General features: G+C 33.9%; 2 protein-coding genes across 2 annotated transcripts in view; both read left to right on the top strand.

The window, feature by feature from the left end:
• Positions 1-5,769, top strand: part of LOC100375842 (death-associated protein kinase 1-like) — an 88,419-nt gene extending 82,650 nt beyond the window's left edge. The window contains exon 23 of the mRNA XM_085507144.1: positions 120-5,769. Within this exon, the coding sequence (XP_085363270.1) occupies positions 120-1,343 (1,224 nt within the window). The 3' untranslated portion in view covers positions 1,344-5,769. The remainder of the gene's footprint in view (positions 1-119) is intronic.
• Positions 5,770-8,163: 2,394 nt separating this feature from the next.
• LOC100376136 (very-long-chain (3R)-3-hydroxyacyl-CoA dehydratase 3-like) lies at positions 8,164-18,102 on the top strand. The gene is made up of 11 exons (XM_006823332.3): positions 8,164-8,266; positions 10,520-10,562; positions 11,465-11,538; positions 12,731-12,889; positions 13,106-13,187; positions 13,809-13,919; positions 14,785-14,912; positions 15,630-15,742; positions 16,535-16,641; positions 17,280-17,414; positions 17,778-18,102. Exons 1-11 carry the CDS (start codon positions 8,183-8,185, stop codon positions 17,855-17,857), a joined length of 1,116 nt encoding a protein of 371 aa, XP_006823395.1. The 5' UTR covers positions 8,164-8,182; the 3' UTR covers positions 17,858-18,102.
• The last annotated feature ends 792 nt before the right edge of the window (positions 18,103-18,894 follow it).

Genomic DNA, 18,894 nt, shown 5'->3' with positions numbered 1-18,894 from the left:
TTTCTACGATCTCCCATTTAAGAGTTTGATATTTGTCAACACTTGTCTGTAATATACAAGTATTTTCGTGGGGATTTTTCGAAATATGCATATTGATAATGTTATCCATTTCATCCAAGGTGCAATGTTTCGATGGCGAAGTCCTCAGGGAAGTGATCGTCATAGACGTCAAGTGGCTGTGTTTCAGCGTAATTGCTCGGCTACTATCCTACGAACACATCGACCAAACAACGGGCAACTATAGTTTACAGTATATGCATCAGTTATTTCAGAATTCCGAGGATTTGGATGATTTGATCCAACTCTTAGAAGCACTGGATATATGCGTGCAGGGAATTGGTTCCACATGCGAATTCCCGAGCCTCATCCGGACCGAACCCAGCTCTCCTACTCTGTGGGAAGAATCCACTGAGAATGGCAACTATGACGTATACGGTGGAATTCGCATGGAACTCGCTGACTGCAACGGTGCTTTCCCTGCGGGACTTTTTCCCCGGGTACAGTTGTGCTTGCGTCGTAACTTTCAACAAGAGAGCGACACACTTGATAATGAGTTAACATTGTGGCAATATGGTGCTAAGTGCATAGGTGGCAATATGGAAGGATTAGTTATATTCGCCGATAATAATGAATCAATATACATTTGCGTACGAGGGCCGAATGAATCGAAACAGGCATGTTTCATCTTCATGGAAGACCTAAGTCATCTCGTAGATCAGGTTATCGCCGAGTCGTACCCTGGTCTTCTAACAACAAAGTACATTTTGAGTGCAGCACAACTGAAAGTGCTGAGTGATAAAAAACCCATCGACAATCTTATGATTACTGCTTTTGGGCCGCAAGAGATTTTCGGTGCATTACTGGATCATAAATCAGAAATTAACAATAGAAACGACGACTCTGTGGAGTCATTTACAGATTTGTTGTGTTTTACAAGTCAGACGCTTGGTTCGAGTATTACATTTGGTGCCGATTTGCACCTCAGTCATTTACATCCCCATACACGCCGCCAACTCAGTATGCTGTTAGACCCTCCTGATCCAATGGGCCGTGATTGGTGCCTTTTAGCGTTGTCTCTCGGCCTTGGAGAACAGCTCCCCAACTTAGATCCAACAACTTGCGTTAGTGACGGAGAAAGCCCCACTGATAGGATTTTGCAAGAGTGGAGTTGCCGTGCTGACAGTACCATTGGAATCCTTATTAGCAAACTTTCTGAATTAGGCCGCCAGGATGCTGTACAAGTCGTCATCAAGAGTGCTCCTTTGTTTAAATTTATGCCAAAGCAGCACGGAATGGATGATACACCGATGAGTAATTCAGCAAGTTCACTGGCATCCAGATAATAAATTTGACATTAAGAGTTATTCATTGTTGTCATTTAATGTTTTGACGCAGTCCAAAAATGGGGACTTGCGTTTTGACCTCCAGGTGTGTGTCTCCACCTGTAACTTTGACATGCCTGGTCCATTCACATTTAAAATACATAACATATCTTGGGCGACGTATGCTCATGTTTCAAAATGGCCAAATGGAGGCCATTTTTGTGCTATAAATTAATTAAAATCAAGCGACGTATGCACATGTTTCAAGATGGCCAAATGGAGGCCATTTTTGTGCTATAAATTCATTAAAATAAAGCGTTGCTGCTATTCCAGAATGGATCTTGGTTATGTATGAACCGATTTTGTTATGGGACCATATCATTTCTTTTTTAAGATCAAATTCAAAATGGCTGACTGCTGGCCATTTTGTTTTAACAAATTTGGTTCAGAGCTATAGCTCCGACATTCTCTGACCAAACATTTTAAAACATTAGATATACTGGTACATCATACATAATGTCACACATATGCACATGTATTCATTTGACAATTCAACTCAAGATGTAGATTTTAATGTAGTTCATCAAAATCAAGCATTTCTGCCATTCTGGAACCAGATTTTGATCATGTATGGATGTTTCGTTCAAACTTGGTAAAAACATTGGTCACTATGGGACGTCAATGCTCACCAAAATCCAGCATTTCTGCAATTCTGGGAGCCATATCTCTGACGTTCTTCGACTGCGCTCATATTCAAGCTTTATTTATTTCTTAAGTTCTGCCAATTTAGTCCAAAACCTGAAAAAACCTGAAAATATATGCAATTTCATTAAGGGTTTAACTTGGTATTAACGTCGCAAATAAATCAGTTGTGATGATTTCTCGTGCATTTGATATTTTGTTTTGATGATGTCAGCAACTTGTTTGTTCAAGACGCATGATTGATTCCATAACTGATTCAATAATATCATGCAACACAGAAACTCGCAAGAAGTTTACTGACCTTTTAGTGGCCATTTTGATTTATCCATCTGTGAGTGATTTCAGACTCTTATACGCTGTAGCTGCATTCTGTTGAAATGGCAGCAAGTGAGCGTATTAGCATATATAATTATAAAGTTTTTTAGTACCTTTTTATTAAATACAAATAAACATATCTTGGAATAGTAAGACAAATCATGATTTATATTATTAAAGTGGCCAACAAACATAGTAATTTCATTTTTTTTTTCAAATAACAGATTGGAATTTTAAAAACCCTAAATATAGATAAAAATGTATGATAGAATGAAAATATATTTTTTACAAATTTTGATAAACTTGTGTTAATTTGAAAGATTTGTTTTGGGGTTTGTTTTCACCAACTGTGAATTTATTTTGTTCTCCTAACTGAAACTTTCTCTGTTTTTTACCTGATAAGTTGTATGAAAGGCAGCTGGTCCTGTGCTGAAGTGTCACCACATTTTTGAAAAAAGGGCTACTATTTGTTATAAAAAAATGCTGCAAAGTTCTATTTTGCTTTTTCTCGATTCAATGTTGCGCCGAACAGTTTTATTGAATTGTAAATATGATGGACAAGGGAACGCCAACCATCTTTATCACTGAAAACTTTAATACAGCAGACCAGGATGAAGAAAGTTCCAGTTGAACAAAAATATATTAATAGTGAATTCAGTTTTATTACTCCCACCATGAGTGTCTTCCACAGACAAATAGTGTCTGAATTAATATTTTGTAAAAAGAAAGTACTTTTGAGTTATAGTATTTGTTTTTGATAAAAATTGACTTTTAGCATTTTGTCTATGGTGGAGAGATAATCAAAGAGAAGGTCATTGACGTGTTGGAAAGAAAACAACTTTAATTTTGTCTCAGAGTTCTGGATTCAATTAAGGAGAAATGAACCAAATACATTGATGTGAACATACTATCAGGATTTAATGTCTTGGAAATGTGCAGCAGTGCCAAGTTTAATTTGGTGAGAAATGCCTAAATACATGTATTAATCAAATATATTATGTGGTTGCATGTGATTGTTCAGACAGTTGCATTTTGTTTGAAACTCGTATGTATATATATATATATATCAGGTGATAACCGGTATGAAGTCTTATTTAGCCTACCTGAAATACACTTCAGTTTTAAACATTTATTAATATTTCAAAATTAATGCGAGAAATCAATACTCAAGGTTCACGTTTAAAAATGTACTTCGATTTTCACAGACTAAACAGTTGAAATGTATGAACAGTTGGGTTGAGATTAATATAATCTTATATTGCTGTTGAGAGGGGTTGTTAGATGGATGTGCCATGATTGCCACTTCAGAATTATTATAATCAAAATCAAAGTTGTTTCATACATTATTTTCACCATTCATGATAAAGTGGACTCAATTACTGATAATTTGTGATTTTGTCTGGAAAATCATGCGCAACCACAGACATATTCCGAAATTATGAAAAGATGATATAAAAGTCTGATTTTTAATATACTGTAAAGTTCTTTATTTTCAATTGGAATTTACTTTCGCTATTTTCACTAAATTGTTGCAAATAAAATCCCTTTTTCCCCATATATTTTACATTAAACTAAACTAAAATAAACTCTGTACAAAACAGCCAAAATGTCTGTTCAGTGAAAATTAATTCTGGCTAAAATTAAGAATTATGTTTTTTCCCCAAATAGCAATCTAAATCATAAGTTTTCAAAATAGCTTTACAAAATAAGATATTCAAAATGTTCTTTATTTGTTTTTTAATATGTAAAAGTTCAAACAGCTATGAGTGGAATCGTGGATGTATGTGCCACGTGGTACGGAAAATTGTACATTTTTTTACAAAAACTGCACATTAAATTTTGTACAGAAAAGATTACGATGTTTTTTTCTACAAAAGTTTTTAAATATTTGTAATATTTTATATTATGTGTATATATGAGCGAATAGTGCAAATGTTCGTTACTTTTATTACCTGTGTATTTTATGTTTATTTTCCTTTTACATGTTAGTTCATGTTTAATTATCTTCATAAATTATCTGTAAACAGAAGACTGGAACTTTCAACATTTTTCTCTCATTAAAATTATAAGATTTTCATCGATATCGCACTACCCATCATGCAATTATCTCATCAACATTACCCATCATGCAATTATCTCATCAACATTACCCATCATGCAATTAAGCTATTTGACAGTAGGCAACCATTTTTGATATCTCAAAAATAAAACATTTACTTACTTCAAATTGAGTTACTCCAAATTCCCATTATGCTCACCTATGTATGAGCCTACCGGTATATTTGAACTACCAGGGATTGTGAGCCCTATCAAAAGTGAATCTGTACTGACCATCCTTAAAAGAAAATTATTAATTATAGTGCATACATATCATGTTTAATTGCAGCGAATGACTAATTTTACAGTACAATATCTAAAATATATTATTCATTTTTTTTATTGTCACATTTTCCTTATTTGAAATTGCCATGAAAATCATAAATTAATAAATAACAAAATGGCACCTTTCCAACTTTCGCTTGAGAAAGAAGACAAACGAATTTTGTGTCCAATGTTTCAAGTTCATACAAAACATAATGTGCATTTCACTATTTTGAATAATAGACCTACATACTGTTTTCAGTTTAGAGTGTTAAATAATGAATTTGAAATCCATACACTATGGATATTTGACAAACTGTATTTCATTTGCTTTACTACATCAACAAATATTTATCCTAGATTCCAGCCGAATTTAGGATTGTTGCAGAGCGCCCTCAGTGGTGGTGTGTAAAAAATCGATTGTTTATAAGGTATGCATTTAACATGGCTACTGGATATACTCTGCATCAACGCTATAGGGTATATGCTATGTAACATCAAACTAATTTTATTGAACAAAACAAAATTGGCCATAACATTCAATACGAAAATTACAATTAAATTTAAACACAATTTTTGTGTATAAAATTCAGTTCTTATTTTAGCCTCTACAGATATTAAGTGTATTATCAATTTTTATTTTATGCATCTATTTTAATCTGTATATGTTGTGTTATCCATTCATATTTATATATATATATATAATTATTTATATTCTTTGTTTTATTTTAAATGCAGTTTTTATTCCAAAATGGTGCTTCATATGTACTCAGGGGTGTGCTCAAAGGTCACTGGTGATCAACCAATCGGTTTTCTTGAATGTTTTTTGAGGAAAAAAAACTTGGCTTATTTCTGATTTGTACTTGTTGCAGTGCCAAAATCTTGCAAGTTAAATATATATATTACTCAGCCAATGAGATTGCTTTCTACAAATCATGTGTTCATACATTGCTATTTGTACTGCTTATTTATTTGGATTTGTCGATTACATTTTTCTGAATATTGCAACATTTCCCATGTTGAATTCTTGGTAACTTATGTGAGGTAATAAAACCAAATATTTATTAAACTTCATTGTTGTCTTTGACTACTTTAAAGCATGTGTTGATAATTAATTAGTTCTCGTTTAGATGAAGTCTGAAAACAGAGACTTGTGGATTGACTGTTGTTTTGTATCCAGCTGTAGCTCGCACATGGTTGGATCGACGAAGTTCAAATTTCGAACATATCTGATATTTGTACATGCGTTTGTTTTTTGATCCAATTCAAGATGGCCGAATGGCAGCCATTTTAAGGCTAAAAAAGCATCAAAATCACACTATTCACCATTCCACAACTTAGTTGTGTGTTGGTTTTAAACATGGTACATATAAAAAATTATTGCACTAAAATTATTTAATATACTGGTATCCCCATACTATGTAGTAAAAATGTTGACATCAGGGCCAACTGTCTCAAGATATTGGTGACTTTACAAAATCAAATTAATTTAAATATTTCTGGTAGTTTCAGATGTTAGTTAAAATGTGTTTGTGATATAAAGACGCATATGTAAAGCGTCTTGAAATGTCGGGGATTGTAGAACAGACATGGGTTCAATTAACTTTATTGTAATTTTGTTGCTAATGCATCCCCCCAAACCGTGAATACCTATATTTCCTAATCTCAACTTGTATTAATTAATGGGTTGCCAAATCCCTCAAAAAGCCACCTTTTGGAACAAATGTTCAAGGAAAATTTACCTTATTTAAACATAGCTTCGATTCCAAGACATTTCAAGAAACTGACCCCGCGACTCTTAAAAAAAAAAGATTCCTTGCCCATTTTAAAACATAATTTACAAACGCTATGGGTGCCTTGCATATCAGTTGGTAAATTTCTACTAACCCCCTCCAAAAAAAATACTGTAAAATACTTTATTTTAGCTGGATTTTCGCTGAAAAACTTTATTTGGTGTTTTGTATGGAATATATTTTAACTGATTTTTGACAAGTTAAATGTAATATATAGGAAAAAAGATACATTCGCTGGTTTTTATTTTCCCTGAATCATTCTTTCAGTGACAATAGCAAAAATTATTTCGAAGCGAAAATAAAGTATTTTACGTAACTAAAATCGTTGTTCATGTGTGGCTTACCGATTACGCAAAATAGCCAGGGCGCTCTACAATGTCTTGAATACGCACCAATAAACCAACTACGATCATTTCTTAAATTATCTAATAAAAACAGAAGGAAAAAATAACCAAGGCTGAACCAAGTGTGCTACGTAAAATGGGTGACATGAATGAGATAAATCTCAAATCTGTGCAACAGGTTGAAATTAATGAGGGTCAAGAACCAATGAGTGGATTGCAACTATGATACTGGTAACTAAAGGTTCTGGGATAATTCAAAAACCTGATTAGTTTTGGGATTGAATTCCATGCATATTTATTACTTAATTTGCATAGAAATAGTAGTTTTGGGAACTGCCCGTCTGACCAAGATCATTTCTCGAAAGTGCCTGGATCTATTTTGTTAAAAAAAAATACAAAGGTTTTGTTCCAATTACTGTTTTTATGGTGAAAATGTTTCCCAAACTCAAAACTTCAACTTGATTGGTTATACATGAAAATATCAAATGTAATCATAAGAATTATTGGAACATTCTGAATATTATTTAGTTTTTTATGAAATAATGGTTTAACATGAATTATTCAAATGTCCGCGAACGACCTTCCAGTACGTGAATAGTTGGGTGTCACACTTGAATTTGATATTGTTGTACTTGACTGGTCCGTTTAGAGGTTTACTAAAGCAGAGGAAACCTAATGAATCCGCCGGCGAGGGCGCAATAACTACCGCTGACCATGTTGGCTGGAGTAAAAGTTTCCACGCATATACCGAGTGATATATTTCCGAGCATAATCGATACAACTGATTTCATAACCGTTTCCCCACAATGTTATATTAATTAATTGGACTAATATAAAACAATATGTGCTAATTTTTTTAAGCCACAGATCCTGGCCACAGATAGTGAGACTGATTTTAGAAACTACAAGTATTATTGATTTGCTTTGTATTTATTAAAGTTATTAATCATAGAAGCAGAAATGAGGCCGGGAAGTATTATTTATCTTCAATGCTGTCATTTTAGTTCGCAATTTAACAGTATTGGAACGCTGTATTTATTGCTAGAATGAATAGTATGTGTTACGACAGTCATGGTTCGTGGTGGCTCCCTCTATGACAATCTTCATAATTTTTTTCGTTTAAAATAAAAATATTTACTCAGAACAAAAATGGTATAACGCACAACACACATCAGATCGTAGTTGAACGCAGATGCCTCGATTAATGTTGTCTTTTACAGACGAGTATTTTTATATTGTGTTTCAAACTAATTTTATACGTCTTTCATTTTTTAGGGCGCTTTTTCCTTTTCAGTCGTCTGCTGTTTTCATCTCTCCATTTGCCTGCGTGGTGGCGTTAATCAACATGGCTGCTAATCCTCGGCCGAATGTTCTCTGGGCTCAGGATAATGAGAAAATATTTCTCAAAGTTGATCTAAAAGAAGTAAAGGTAAGTTCAAACATTGGACAGATGATCATTCTTTCATTCCATTGTCTAAGTGCATCGTAAAATCGATCGCCGAATAAGGCATACCGAGTCTCGTGGTCGATGGCCGAGTGTTTATACCTGGAGTACACGATACCCTTTGTGTTGCAGGATTGAATATATCAGCTGGTACTATTTAGGTTCTAGAATATTCCATGGCACAAATCGTGATTTTGTGTGAACTACAATAACGCCACTCAATGGGATGTCGTGTGTGGTAATGCTCGGAACCTCGTGGTCGAAGATACTATACCGAGTACCTGACCTTTGAAGCGACCTTTGTTCATTTGTACCAACAGAAAGAGACGAGTCTGTGTCTCGTCTTCGAAACTAGTCCCTGTTACGGCTGTGTAGTGTTTTACATACTGCATTTTGAAGCAACTTTCTGTGTGTTTATCCGACAAAGTAGGCGAAATTGGTGAATTCCAATTATTTGAAATTTGAAGGGGCAAATAAAGACAATTTTCCACATTTCAGTGACTGTTCATTATAATGGCTGGTGTTAATTTGAGCTATCAGGCTCATGTTTTCTAGAAAGTCCATGATTGGTAGAGTATTTTGGCTACATTGTAATGATTTCACCATGGTGGTTAATGTGATATTTTGTTAATACATGTATGATGCATAGTACAGTCTCTCATTCAGTTTTCAGAAGCTGTCACCACAAAATATTTACTTTTACACTTACCATTTGGTTATGAAATGGTTTCCATAGCAACCATGGTTATGATACATGGTGTGTGAATAATTCCTGTGAAATCAATTTGCTCTTCGAATAATGTTCCCCAAATTATAATTAATAAATCTAATGAGTGGCAATGCTCGTTATGGTGTACGAAACCATGCTGGTTCTCTGTGGGGGATTTTGAGGGAGGTACAATGGTTCTCCCGAACACCATTGTATATATATATATATAGTGAGAGAGAGAGAGGATATCTAATGAGGGACTCGTGGTATCAGATTTATTAAACAAGTTTAGTAATTTTCATATGTCCCAAGCTATCATGGGTTACAAATTAGGATATTCTATGTATCTCAATAGAAAGTATTTGCTTAAACCAAAACGCTGCTCCTTGAACAGTTTCACTGTCAGTTTATAATAATAATAATAATTCATTCATGTGGGCATCAATATACTTCTGATCATAGCAATTTACATTAACACATTTTTGCATAATTTTGTGGTAATTATATCATCGGTATCACAATTTGACAAGATAGATTGGCAAGAGGAACCGTTAGAGAAATGAATTTCATTCATTGCCAAGAAGGGGTTGGGATAATTCATGAATTACTGACAGATGCAATGTACTTCTTTTTGTGCATGCATAACCTACCTAGCAAGGAATGAGGTGGGCGAGGCAAAATATAAAAGCTCAACAGAATAATGACAAAACGACCCCGAAAAATAGACAGCGTCATATTTATAACAGTGTGGGAGGGTGCAGTAAAAGACAGCTAGAAGAACTATCTAAGATAGCTGAGAAACATGACTAATATGTACCAGTTGAAAATGAGTAAATATTACCATTACGTAGTTATTCACCCCAAAAATATAAAACATTCCGATTTAGGCTAAGATAATTTGCATGTTCGTTTTTCTTGCTTGGGCAGAATGGTGTGCAAATTACGAGTTTGCTAAAAGATGATGGCACTTTTATTCAACGCTATTTTTTATGCTGCGAGATGGAAACACGGATGGACGGTGTACTGCAACATTCAAATCAGTCCTTTTAATTTGTCCACTGTGCGCCATTGCACAAACGATAAATACACAAACAATTATGAAATCAGCAATTATTAGCTGTGATTTCCACATTTTATACATTAAAGTGCATGTATCTGAAATTATTGGTATATTGTAAAAACATTCCAATTTACTATATTTCAAACAGTTATTACCAGTATCAAAATATATTTTGTAGTCAACAAATGAGCGTTTTTTTGGCTTCCCAGATGTAAGTCAGTGACATCAGATTGCCGATAAAGTGTGTAATATTTTGGTTGTGATATCAAAAATTAGAATATCACATGACTTTATCAAATTGATTTTGCATGATTCATGTGATAAATATTATATATCCGACAATGCAATACAGGGATTTCATAATTATAACCAAAAATCATGCCTTCATCCCTTGGAACAACATGATTACCTTCATCAGTTTAATTCTGTGTTCATTGGTTCGTTTTTATTTTCTCTTTTTTTTTATTAGGAACCTCTGATTGATGTGACTGAAAATGATATCAAGTTTAAAGGTAAGAATATAGATTGTATTTTTGAAATTGAAATTTACACCAAGTACAGTACCAGGGTTAAAGTACTTGAGAGTTCACTGCACTGTGCTTGTTGTTTTTCAGCCTTTTCAAAAAAGCAGCATGCAATGTGCACGAAGTGCATGTGAAAAATTACAATATGAATAAATAAATATATTCCAAAATATGTATTCTCTGTATCAATTGCTAGTTATTCATACAGTAAAGTTGTGCAAGTTGATGGAATTTCCCAGTGGTTTGCATTTTGATGAAACCACAGTCCTTTTACAAGTGGTTTGACTGCAATGAAACATGAAAGACTGGAGCATATAATCTCAGAAGAACATATTTCCTAAACAATATTTGGTGCATGTGACACTGATCATTGGTGGGGGTATTTTCAAAGCTAGCATGAACACTTTCAATTCCTTGATGCCAGATTTATTTAATTTATTGGTACTGTATTTCCTCTATTAGAAGTGAATCTTTAATAGAAGTGCGCGTATACTAAAATTTGTATTTGTTATATACTGAATCATTAAAATACACTTATTTTAATCGTAAATATACCTTTCATTTACCCAAATCACATTCATGTAGTATTCATGAAATATAATAATATACGGACTGGGTGTGCCATATCAGCCGACACTTTCTCCAATAGAAGCACATATGCTTATGTAAAAACCCTGTAACAAGGTAGTATTTAAAACTCCTAACAAAGCAAACATTTAAACACACCACCATCGTTAATATAAATTCATACGTTTCTAAATAATATTTCTCAATGAGTTCTCCTCAGGTGAATGTTATTTACAGTACAAAAAAGTAGGGTAGATATTCTTTTATATATTCTGTATAACTCACTATGACATAATGTCTACATGTACTTGTATTTGTTTCAGGTGTTGGTGTCGGTGCTGGTGGGCAACAACTCTATGAATTCACATTGAATTTTTATGACATCATTATTCCCAAGGTATATATACATTATTTGAAATCATACTGTATTTGCCCATGTAAACTGATATACAGTATGTACAGCTGTTTTGTCTGACAACATTAATGAAAATGAACATCGTACCTTAGTACATTGTGCCGAGTGTGTGTTACGAAAGTCAAACACAAAGTTAGGGTGCTAGAGCATACATATTCTGTAATCTTCGGCTACACTTCAAACATTGGAATGTAAGTACATGGCAGCAAGATGTGCATCCTGCCACCGATTGGCTGATTATACATTATCAAACGAGATGGATGACATATGATTCTATTTGGTTGTCTGACTATGCTCCAAGCACATCATTTACTCCCAGTTATCGTTGTAATGAATACTTACCAGCAGTCTTCTATTTAGTCTTGAAATTATCACAGATGCTCAACAATCGTCTATCGCTCTCAAATACAAAATGTACTTAACTAAACCGAAGCCCGTTTGCACGATAACTTTATCTGATCTCATTTAATCTGTTCAGATAAATCTGATCGTAAATCTGATCTGACATTTTACAAGTCAGATATTTTCTGACGTCACATGATGTCTGATCAGACACGATCTGATCGTCTTATGATGTTCAAACTGCAAAATCTTTTTTTGGTAGAAAAGAAGACTTTAATCCCAGGGATATAACCATGGAAACTCATTAATTATATTCTTAACATTATTAACACATCGACTGATGAAAGACTTCACAGATTGTCGATAATCTGTGTATAATAGATTGTGTATAAAAAAGCTGCTGCATACGATGTGTTAATATTAAAAACTATCCTATCGTTATTGTAATACAACAAATAATTGTCAGTTTAGATATTAGTCTTACATGAATTTAACCCTTTGAGCACGAAAGTCAAGATCAAGATCCTCAGCCAATAAGGAAGTATATGTTCACTTGGTCCAAAATTATTGAAAAAAAATTATAGAAAATTGCATAAAAATATAAAAATGTTGCACATAAATTTTAGCAAGAAATGCTTTGTTGTTCAACGTGTTTAAGTGACACAGTGCATTTCAATGTATCTTTCACACATTGTATTTGTTGCATGGGACCCACATATCTAACCCAACGTGATGGGACGGCTATAACGCTTAAATACAATGTAGAAACAAAGACAAAATTATACATTTTATAAATCTAACAATTGATTATTTTATTTTTTAAATGCATCAGAAAAGTGAATATAGAGTGAACGCAAGGTCTGTTGAGTTTAAAGTCATCAAGGATGGTGCATACTTTTGGCCGAGGTTAACAGAACAAGAGAAGAGGCCAACATGGTTGAAGATTGATTTTGACAGATGGAGAGATGAAGACGAATCTGAGGAAGATGATGTGAGTTACAATCCAACAGTTTTCACATTTGTGGATTACTCGGCTAATTCACAAAGGTCTTCACCTCATATAACATACTTGCGTACCCACATGTCATAAATCCTTGATATTACCGGTATGTATGAAATGCTGCAGAATATGAAATGCCAAAATGTCTGTCAAAGTTGATAACTTTTCCTAAGGTATTGAGTCACTGTTGTTTTTTCGCAACTCTAGTTGAAGCCGCCATTCCCGCTATCGGATCCTAATATTGCGATAAAAGAACTGGAAGAAAAATTAAAGAATGACAGTGATCTTGGTAAGATGTGTCAGACAACAGTTCTATTTTATGTGGAAATTGCAAGGAAAATTGCTAAGGGAACACATACAGGGCATATTTTACTACAAAAATCTTATTCAATGTTGGGTAGACATCATAATGGCAATTTCAGCATTAACTAGGACTTAGTTGAAAACAACCAAACCAAGATTTCTGTAAATTACAGAGAATATCAGTGACTGATTGTGTTCACAATTTGCACACACAGAGCATGAAACACAATATTATTACAGTGACATTATACTGTGACTGTTAATTTGCGTCTATCCTAAATGATAATCAAAAGAGATTTACACCTAATAGCCCTTAGAGACGAATGGTCACCAAGATCAGTCGCCAACTTTGCCCCTCCAATAGTATTCCATTCCCTCCTGTCGTCACATTCACAGTTCCAATTACCATGGTTATGTAGACCATTGGAACAATAGACATGATGATATAGGGGAAGGCAATGTAACATTATTTGATGAGTAAAAACAAGTTGTACAATTCCCTCGCTCTCAACTAGGCGGCCAATAACCTCTGAGGTTTATGTCGCTTGCTAGATTTAATTCATGCAAAATTGATTGGATAACCTGTATTTTTTTCTCTTCTCAACAGCTTGGAAGGAGGTCAAAAAAATCTACTTGTTTATTTATAATTTGTTCCAGTTTATCGGATTCTTTATTGTGGGTTTTATACTGGTAGATGGCTTCTCTGATCAGACAACAGGTGTGAGCTGTTTGTTTGTTTGGTATTATTAACTCCCAAATGCACAAACTTAAAAAGCAGTGTTATTTTTTGCTGACAATCAATATATTAAGCTGTCTCCAAAAAATAGACTCCATAACATTTTCTATGCGATTTGTCTGCACTTTGAAATTGGATGTGGTGCGTTAATTGGTCACATTTTTCATGAGTTAATTATTTATTCATGTTACTGTAAACAAAACTCATCACCAATCAAGTCTGACAAATTGGAAAGTTCTTGTCTGCATAAAATTAAATCTTTCGATTAATTCTCTGTACTACATTTCACTTAGGGTATACCACACAATAAGTGGAAATTGTCAGCGAGAAAAGTTCATTTTCGTTTTATAAATGTCTATTTCGAGAAATAAATGCTTCACCACTTGGAGAAAGTTTGTTGAAAAGCGGGTGACTTTAGTGCACCTCGTTTGACTTTGTGTCATAATACCTACATTGGTCTCAAGATATCACATCATTTCAAGAGAGTCTGCATCATTTTCTCAAAACTTGTCTCTAACAACCTTGGCAAAGGTGTGACGATAAGTTCTCATTTCTGTCCACAGTAACACCAACCAAAGTGGAGAGTCGTTCAGCATACATGTTCTATGACGTGGTCTATGACGTGGTCATTTCGGTTCAATTTGAATACATTAATGCAGGATTTTAGGGGTTGACCAGATACACACAAGTTGCATAAACATATACGGCAGCAGTCATGGGGAGATATACTGATAATCTTTCTGGGACTTTGTTACGATAAAGGAGTACATTTGTCGGGAGTCGCCAGTTCAGAGTGTGCATTTCTGCTGCAATTATGTCAAAATTATAATCTGCATCTTTTTTTCAGATACCTTTGCCAATTTATTTGATAGAGCCGGTGGTATTTTGGCAATATGCCAAATTGTAGCAGTTTTAGAAATTGTACATCCAGCTGTTGGTCTGGTTAAAACTGGAATTAGTGCTCCGCTTATGCAGGTCAGTATGAGCTGTGTGCTTCTCAACAATCTTCACCTTTACCTATGTATTCAAAATCCTCTCGATATTTTATGGTAATCAATGTTAAATAATATCTTTTGGGTCAAAACAGAATATCTCATAGCCAGTGAAAGTTGTTGGTGGTTTATTTACGGTAGGTCGTTTTAGGGTTGGTCATTTTAAACTCTGGTGTAAAATTTAGTGGGGAATCAAACCATTCCAATTACATCCAAAAATGGTCTGGTGAATTGTATCTAAGTAGTCCAGTCATGTAAAAAATGTAAGTGACACCAAAAATAATGGAAAGCGTGAATATATATTTTTTTGTTTTTTACTGTTTTAGGTAGTACTAAGGTTCCTTCATACAGCACTTTTTTATTTATTTAATCACCAACAGTGCACTTGCATCCACTACTTACAGAATAGATTTCACTAGTCTAAGCGGTATCTTGTCTAAGAGATGATAGAAAAAAACATGCACATTTTGTTGGCTTTTTTTAACAAATGTAGTTTCATTTACCGGTATGTAATTTTTTCTATTGAAATTCGTATTCAAAATTTTGTCTGTGTAATTTTATCTTTTCCAAATCTATTCACCAGTCCAGAGTTTCTCAATGTCAACCCCTCACAGATCTGATAAATGTTCACAATGGTAAGGGGTAACACATTCTTTGTTTGTTAAGCACACATTATATTATTTTTCTCTTTCACCTACAGATATATGGTCGTAATTTTCTAATATTTTTTGTGATTATTCCTGAGTCCAATTTACATGGGCAGCCTGCAGTGTATTATTTAATGGTTGTGTGGACCTTTATTGAACTGATAAGGTGATGTTAATGACATGTTCATGAATTTTGTTATTAAAACTCGTGATTTTAAAGGCATGTACATATTGACAATTGGTAATCTCATGAATATGCATGAGCTCAAGAAAAAACTCATGAACATTAATCAGTATGTGACTGTTGAGCAGATGAAAGGAGGGGATGTGACATTCGATTTTTCAGGATTTCTACATTGACAGTAGTGTATTGCATGTGGGAGAGGTAGAGAAACTGACAATCTAGTCTGTTCACCCTCTAAAAATTACCATCCACCAACATCATTTTGAACATGTCTTGACCAATTTTCTTCAAAGATGGTATAAAGGCAATGCATAATGCTATACATATGCTTTTTTTTGTTTCATTGATATTTGATTGTTTTTTGTTCGCATTTCTCTGGCGTCCCTTGACTAATATCATTCAAATTTAGTATTGTCATCACTCATCATGGGTTTGATTTTCAGTGTCCTTAGCAATTTTTCTGACGTTCTTTGACCTATTACATTTTTGGGGTTACAATAGCATTTAAGGAACTGGCATACAGTTTGTTTAACTTTTAAATTATTTCCCTCCACTCTGACACACCTAAAAATAGTACATCATGGTTTCATGTGCATGCAAAGTTTATTTGTTTCAATGAAATTTCTTTGACTTCATTCCTTCTTCATTTTATGCATTCAAATGCAGGCATGATCTATGTCACTGACAATGATTTGTTTAGTTGTCGCAGCAATCTGTGAAATAAAAGCCCTGTTTTGGCCTGAAATCATGACTTAATGCTTGAATTCACTGTAGGTATCCATTTTACGCACTGTCATCCATTGGGAAAGAAAAGGAAATGTTGACATGGTTACGGTACACCATATGGATACCATTATATCCACTAGGATTCCTGCTAGAAGGTGAGAGTCCTTTGCCGTGATTGGTCAGTACTGTGTCATGTGATGTTATTTGCCTGGATGTTCAACTATTTTGCATTTCAAAATGGCCAACAGATTACAGTGGTCTGTAAGTCACAATATCTTTGCTCCCACAGAAACAAAGATTGTGTTTTGGTGAGGATCACAGAGAATATTTTTTTCAAACTATTCTGGACTGTAATTTAGATACAGTAGTGCTCAACATTTTTCGGTTTACTGTCAATCTTTTTTTTTGAAAAAAATGGTAAAGTAATATACATAAAATGCCATTTTAGCAGCAGTTTCAGTGAAAACACATTTCCTCAATAAAATCTACTAAATAATTGTCAATTTTTTAATACTTCTAGATATCAAAAAGTACCTTGTAAGACACTATACATCTTTTATTTACCATATGTCACTGAACAAAATTTTGAGGTATTGAGATATGTGTTCCATGGTAAAATAGCCTAAAACAGACAAAACATACCATTTTCTCTGAACAGAGTATGATGACCCCATATTTTTATTTTCCCATTTCCTTCATCCCTGTGACATGAAATATCAAATATGTAAAAATGAAGAAAATCAGACTAATAATATAGTAAATGCTATCATCTTTTTGTCTGCTCCATTTACAGCTCTTGTGTTGTATCAAGCCATACCTATGTATGAAAACTCTGGAAAGTGGTCACCATCTTTACCTAATGGGTATAATTTCTCATGGAATTTCCCTCTGTGGCTGTGGTGTGATATCGGTTTACGAATTTTCATTGGTAAGTGAAAGGTGTTTCAATGTCAAATTTGTCTAGTGCATTTTATCAATAAAAATGTACCAATTTAATGTTTTATATTGCACAGTATTGTGGGTTATGTTGATTACATTTTTTACACTCTTTAATTCTTTGAATGCCGTAATTTTTCATACCAAAATTTTGGTGCCATTTTTTTTATAATTTTTTTGTTAATTATGAATCATTCGAAACCTAAATAAAATGTCATAGATTGTTCAAAACAGAATTTGCATGAAAACAAAAGATTTTTCAGAATGATGATTTAAGGGCGCTCCATCCTTGTCTGCACTTCATTTCAAATACAGCTGCAAACAATTTTTCATTGAATTTTCTTTCCACACACAGGTGCACCCATACTGTTGAGACACATGCACAAGATGAGAATGAAAAAGCTGGGCGGAGGAAGTAAGAAAAAGGTGTCATGAGTGCTGGCTTATTTCAAGAGAAATTAACAAACAGCAGCCCTGCCAACCAATCAGGGACACTGTTACATTTTTCCAATCATGTGCAATTTCATTAGGAATAGTTCAATCATTTTTTTCCCACTTTTCAAGGTCTTGAGGTACATTACTACATTGTACCTTCTTTTTGTCATGATATCCATTTATTTTAACATTAGTAGAGAAAATCAATACTAAAAATTAAAATGTAGATTTTGACTAAGAATAGCCACCGAGAGTGGCAGTAGCAAAAGTTGCTTTTACCCCTCAAATAGCATCCATTCTCTCCCTTTAGAGGAATAGTGGACATGATATCGTGAGAGAAATGAAAAATATTTGAGGGGCAGCAAGAATTCATGCATTCTCCCCCAATCTCACTCTCAATAATATTTCAGCAATAAGTAATTTGATATTCACTTGAATTCTTTTCGTTCATTTATTTTAGTGTAACTTGTCCTTAAATGAGGAAAACCCAGCGAAAGTAATCTATTCTTCAATATTACTTGAAGAACTCATTTGGTCATTTATCAAAACCTGTAATCAGAAATTTGAGGAGTTTAAAGATTATGTTTTCCTGGAGTAAGGCAGAAGAGGTTTATGTTCAGTGCACGCTAGTTGTGGTGCATGCACATTTCGTTTTGGCCTTCATATAAGATCTGCAATTCAAAATTTTAAAAATGTGCTTCACCAGAACTCTTTTTTTTTGTCCAAAAATATGCAGCTTTCATGAAATATTCATATCTCCAAGGGTTTGATGTGCATAGATGTTGCCTAGATACGATGAACCAGTTTACAAGGCAGCCTTTTTTCATCATAGAAACGACCTTGTGCTTCAAAATGGCCATTTAGTAAATAACCGAGTATAGTAAACATTAAAACTTGTGTCAAAAGTTCATTGCAGCTCTTCTTCAGTCTGCCATATTTTCTCTAATAAAAAATCTAAACTAATAATTCAATTATAAAAATATGACATGACCATATGTAAACATTTGTTCTTTGCATAGTGTTATGTTTTTTTTTTT

The sequence above is a fragment of the Saccoglossus kowalevskii genome, chromosome 13 (genome assembly GCF_978046115.1).
Source record: "Saccoglossus kowalevskii chromosome 13, keSacKowa6.1, whole genome shotgun sequence".
Lineage (NCBI taxonomy): Eukaryota > Metazoa > Hemichordata > Enteropneusta > Harrimaniidae > Saccoglossus > Saccoglossus kowalevskii.
This window is presented reverse-complemented; position numbering and strand designations above follow the sequence as displayed.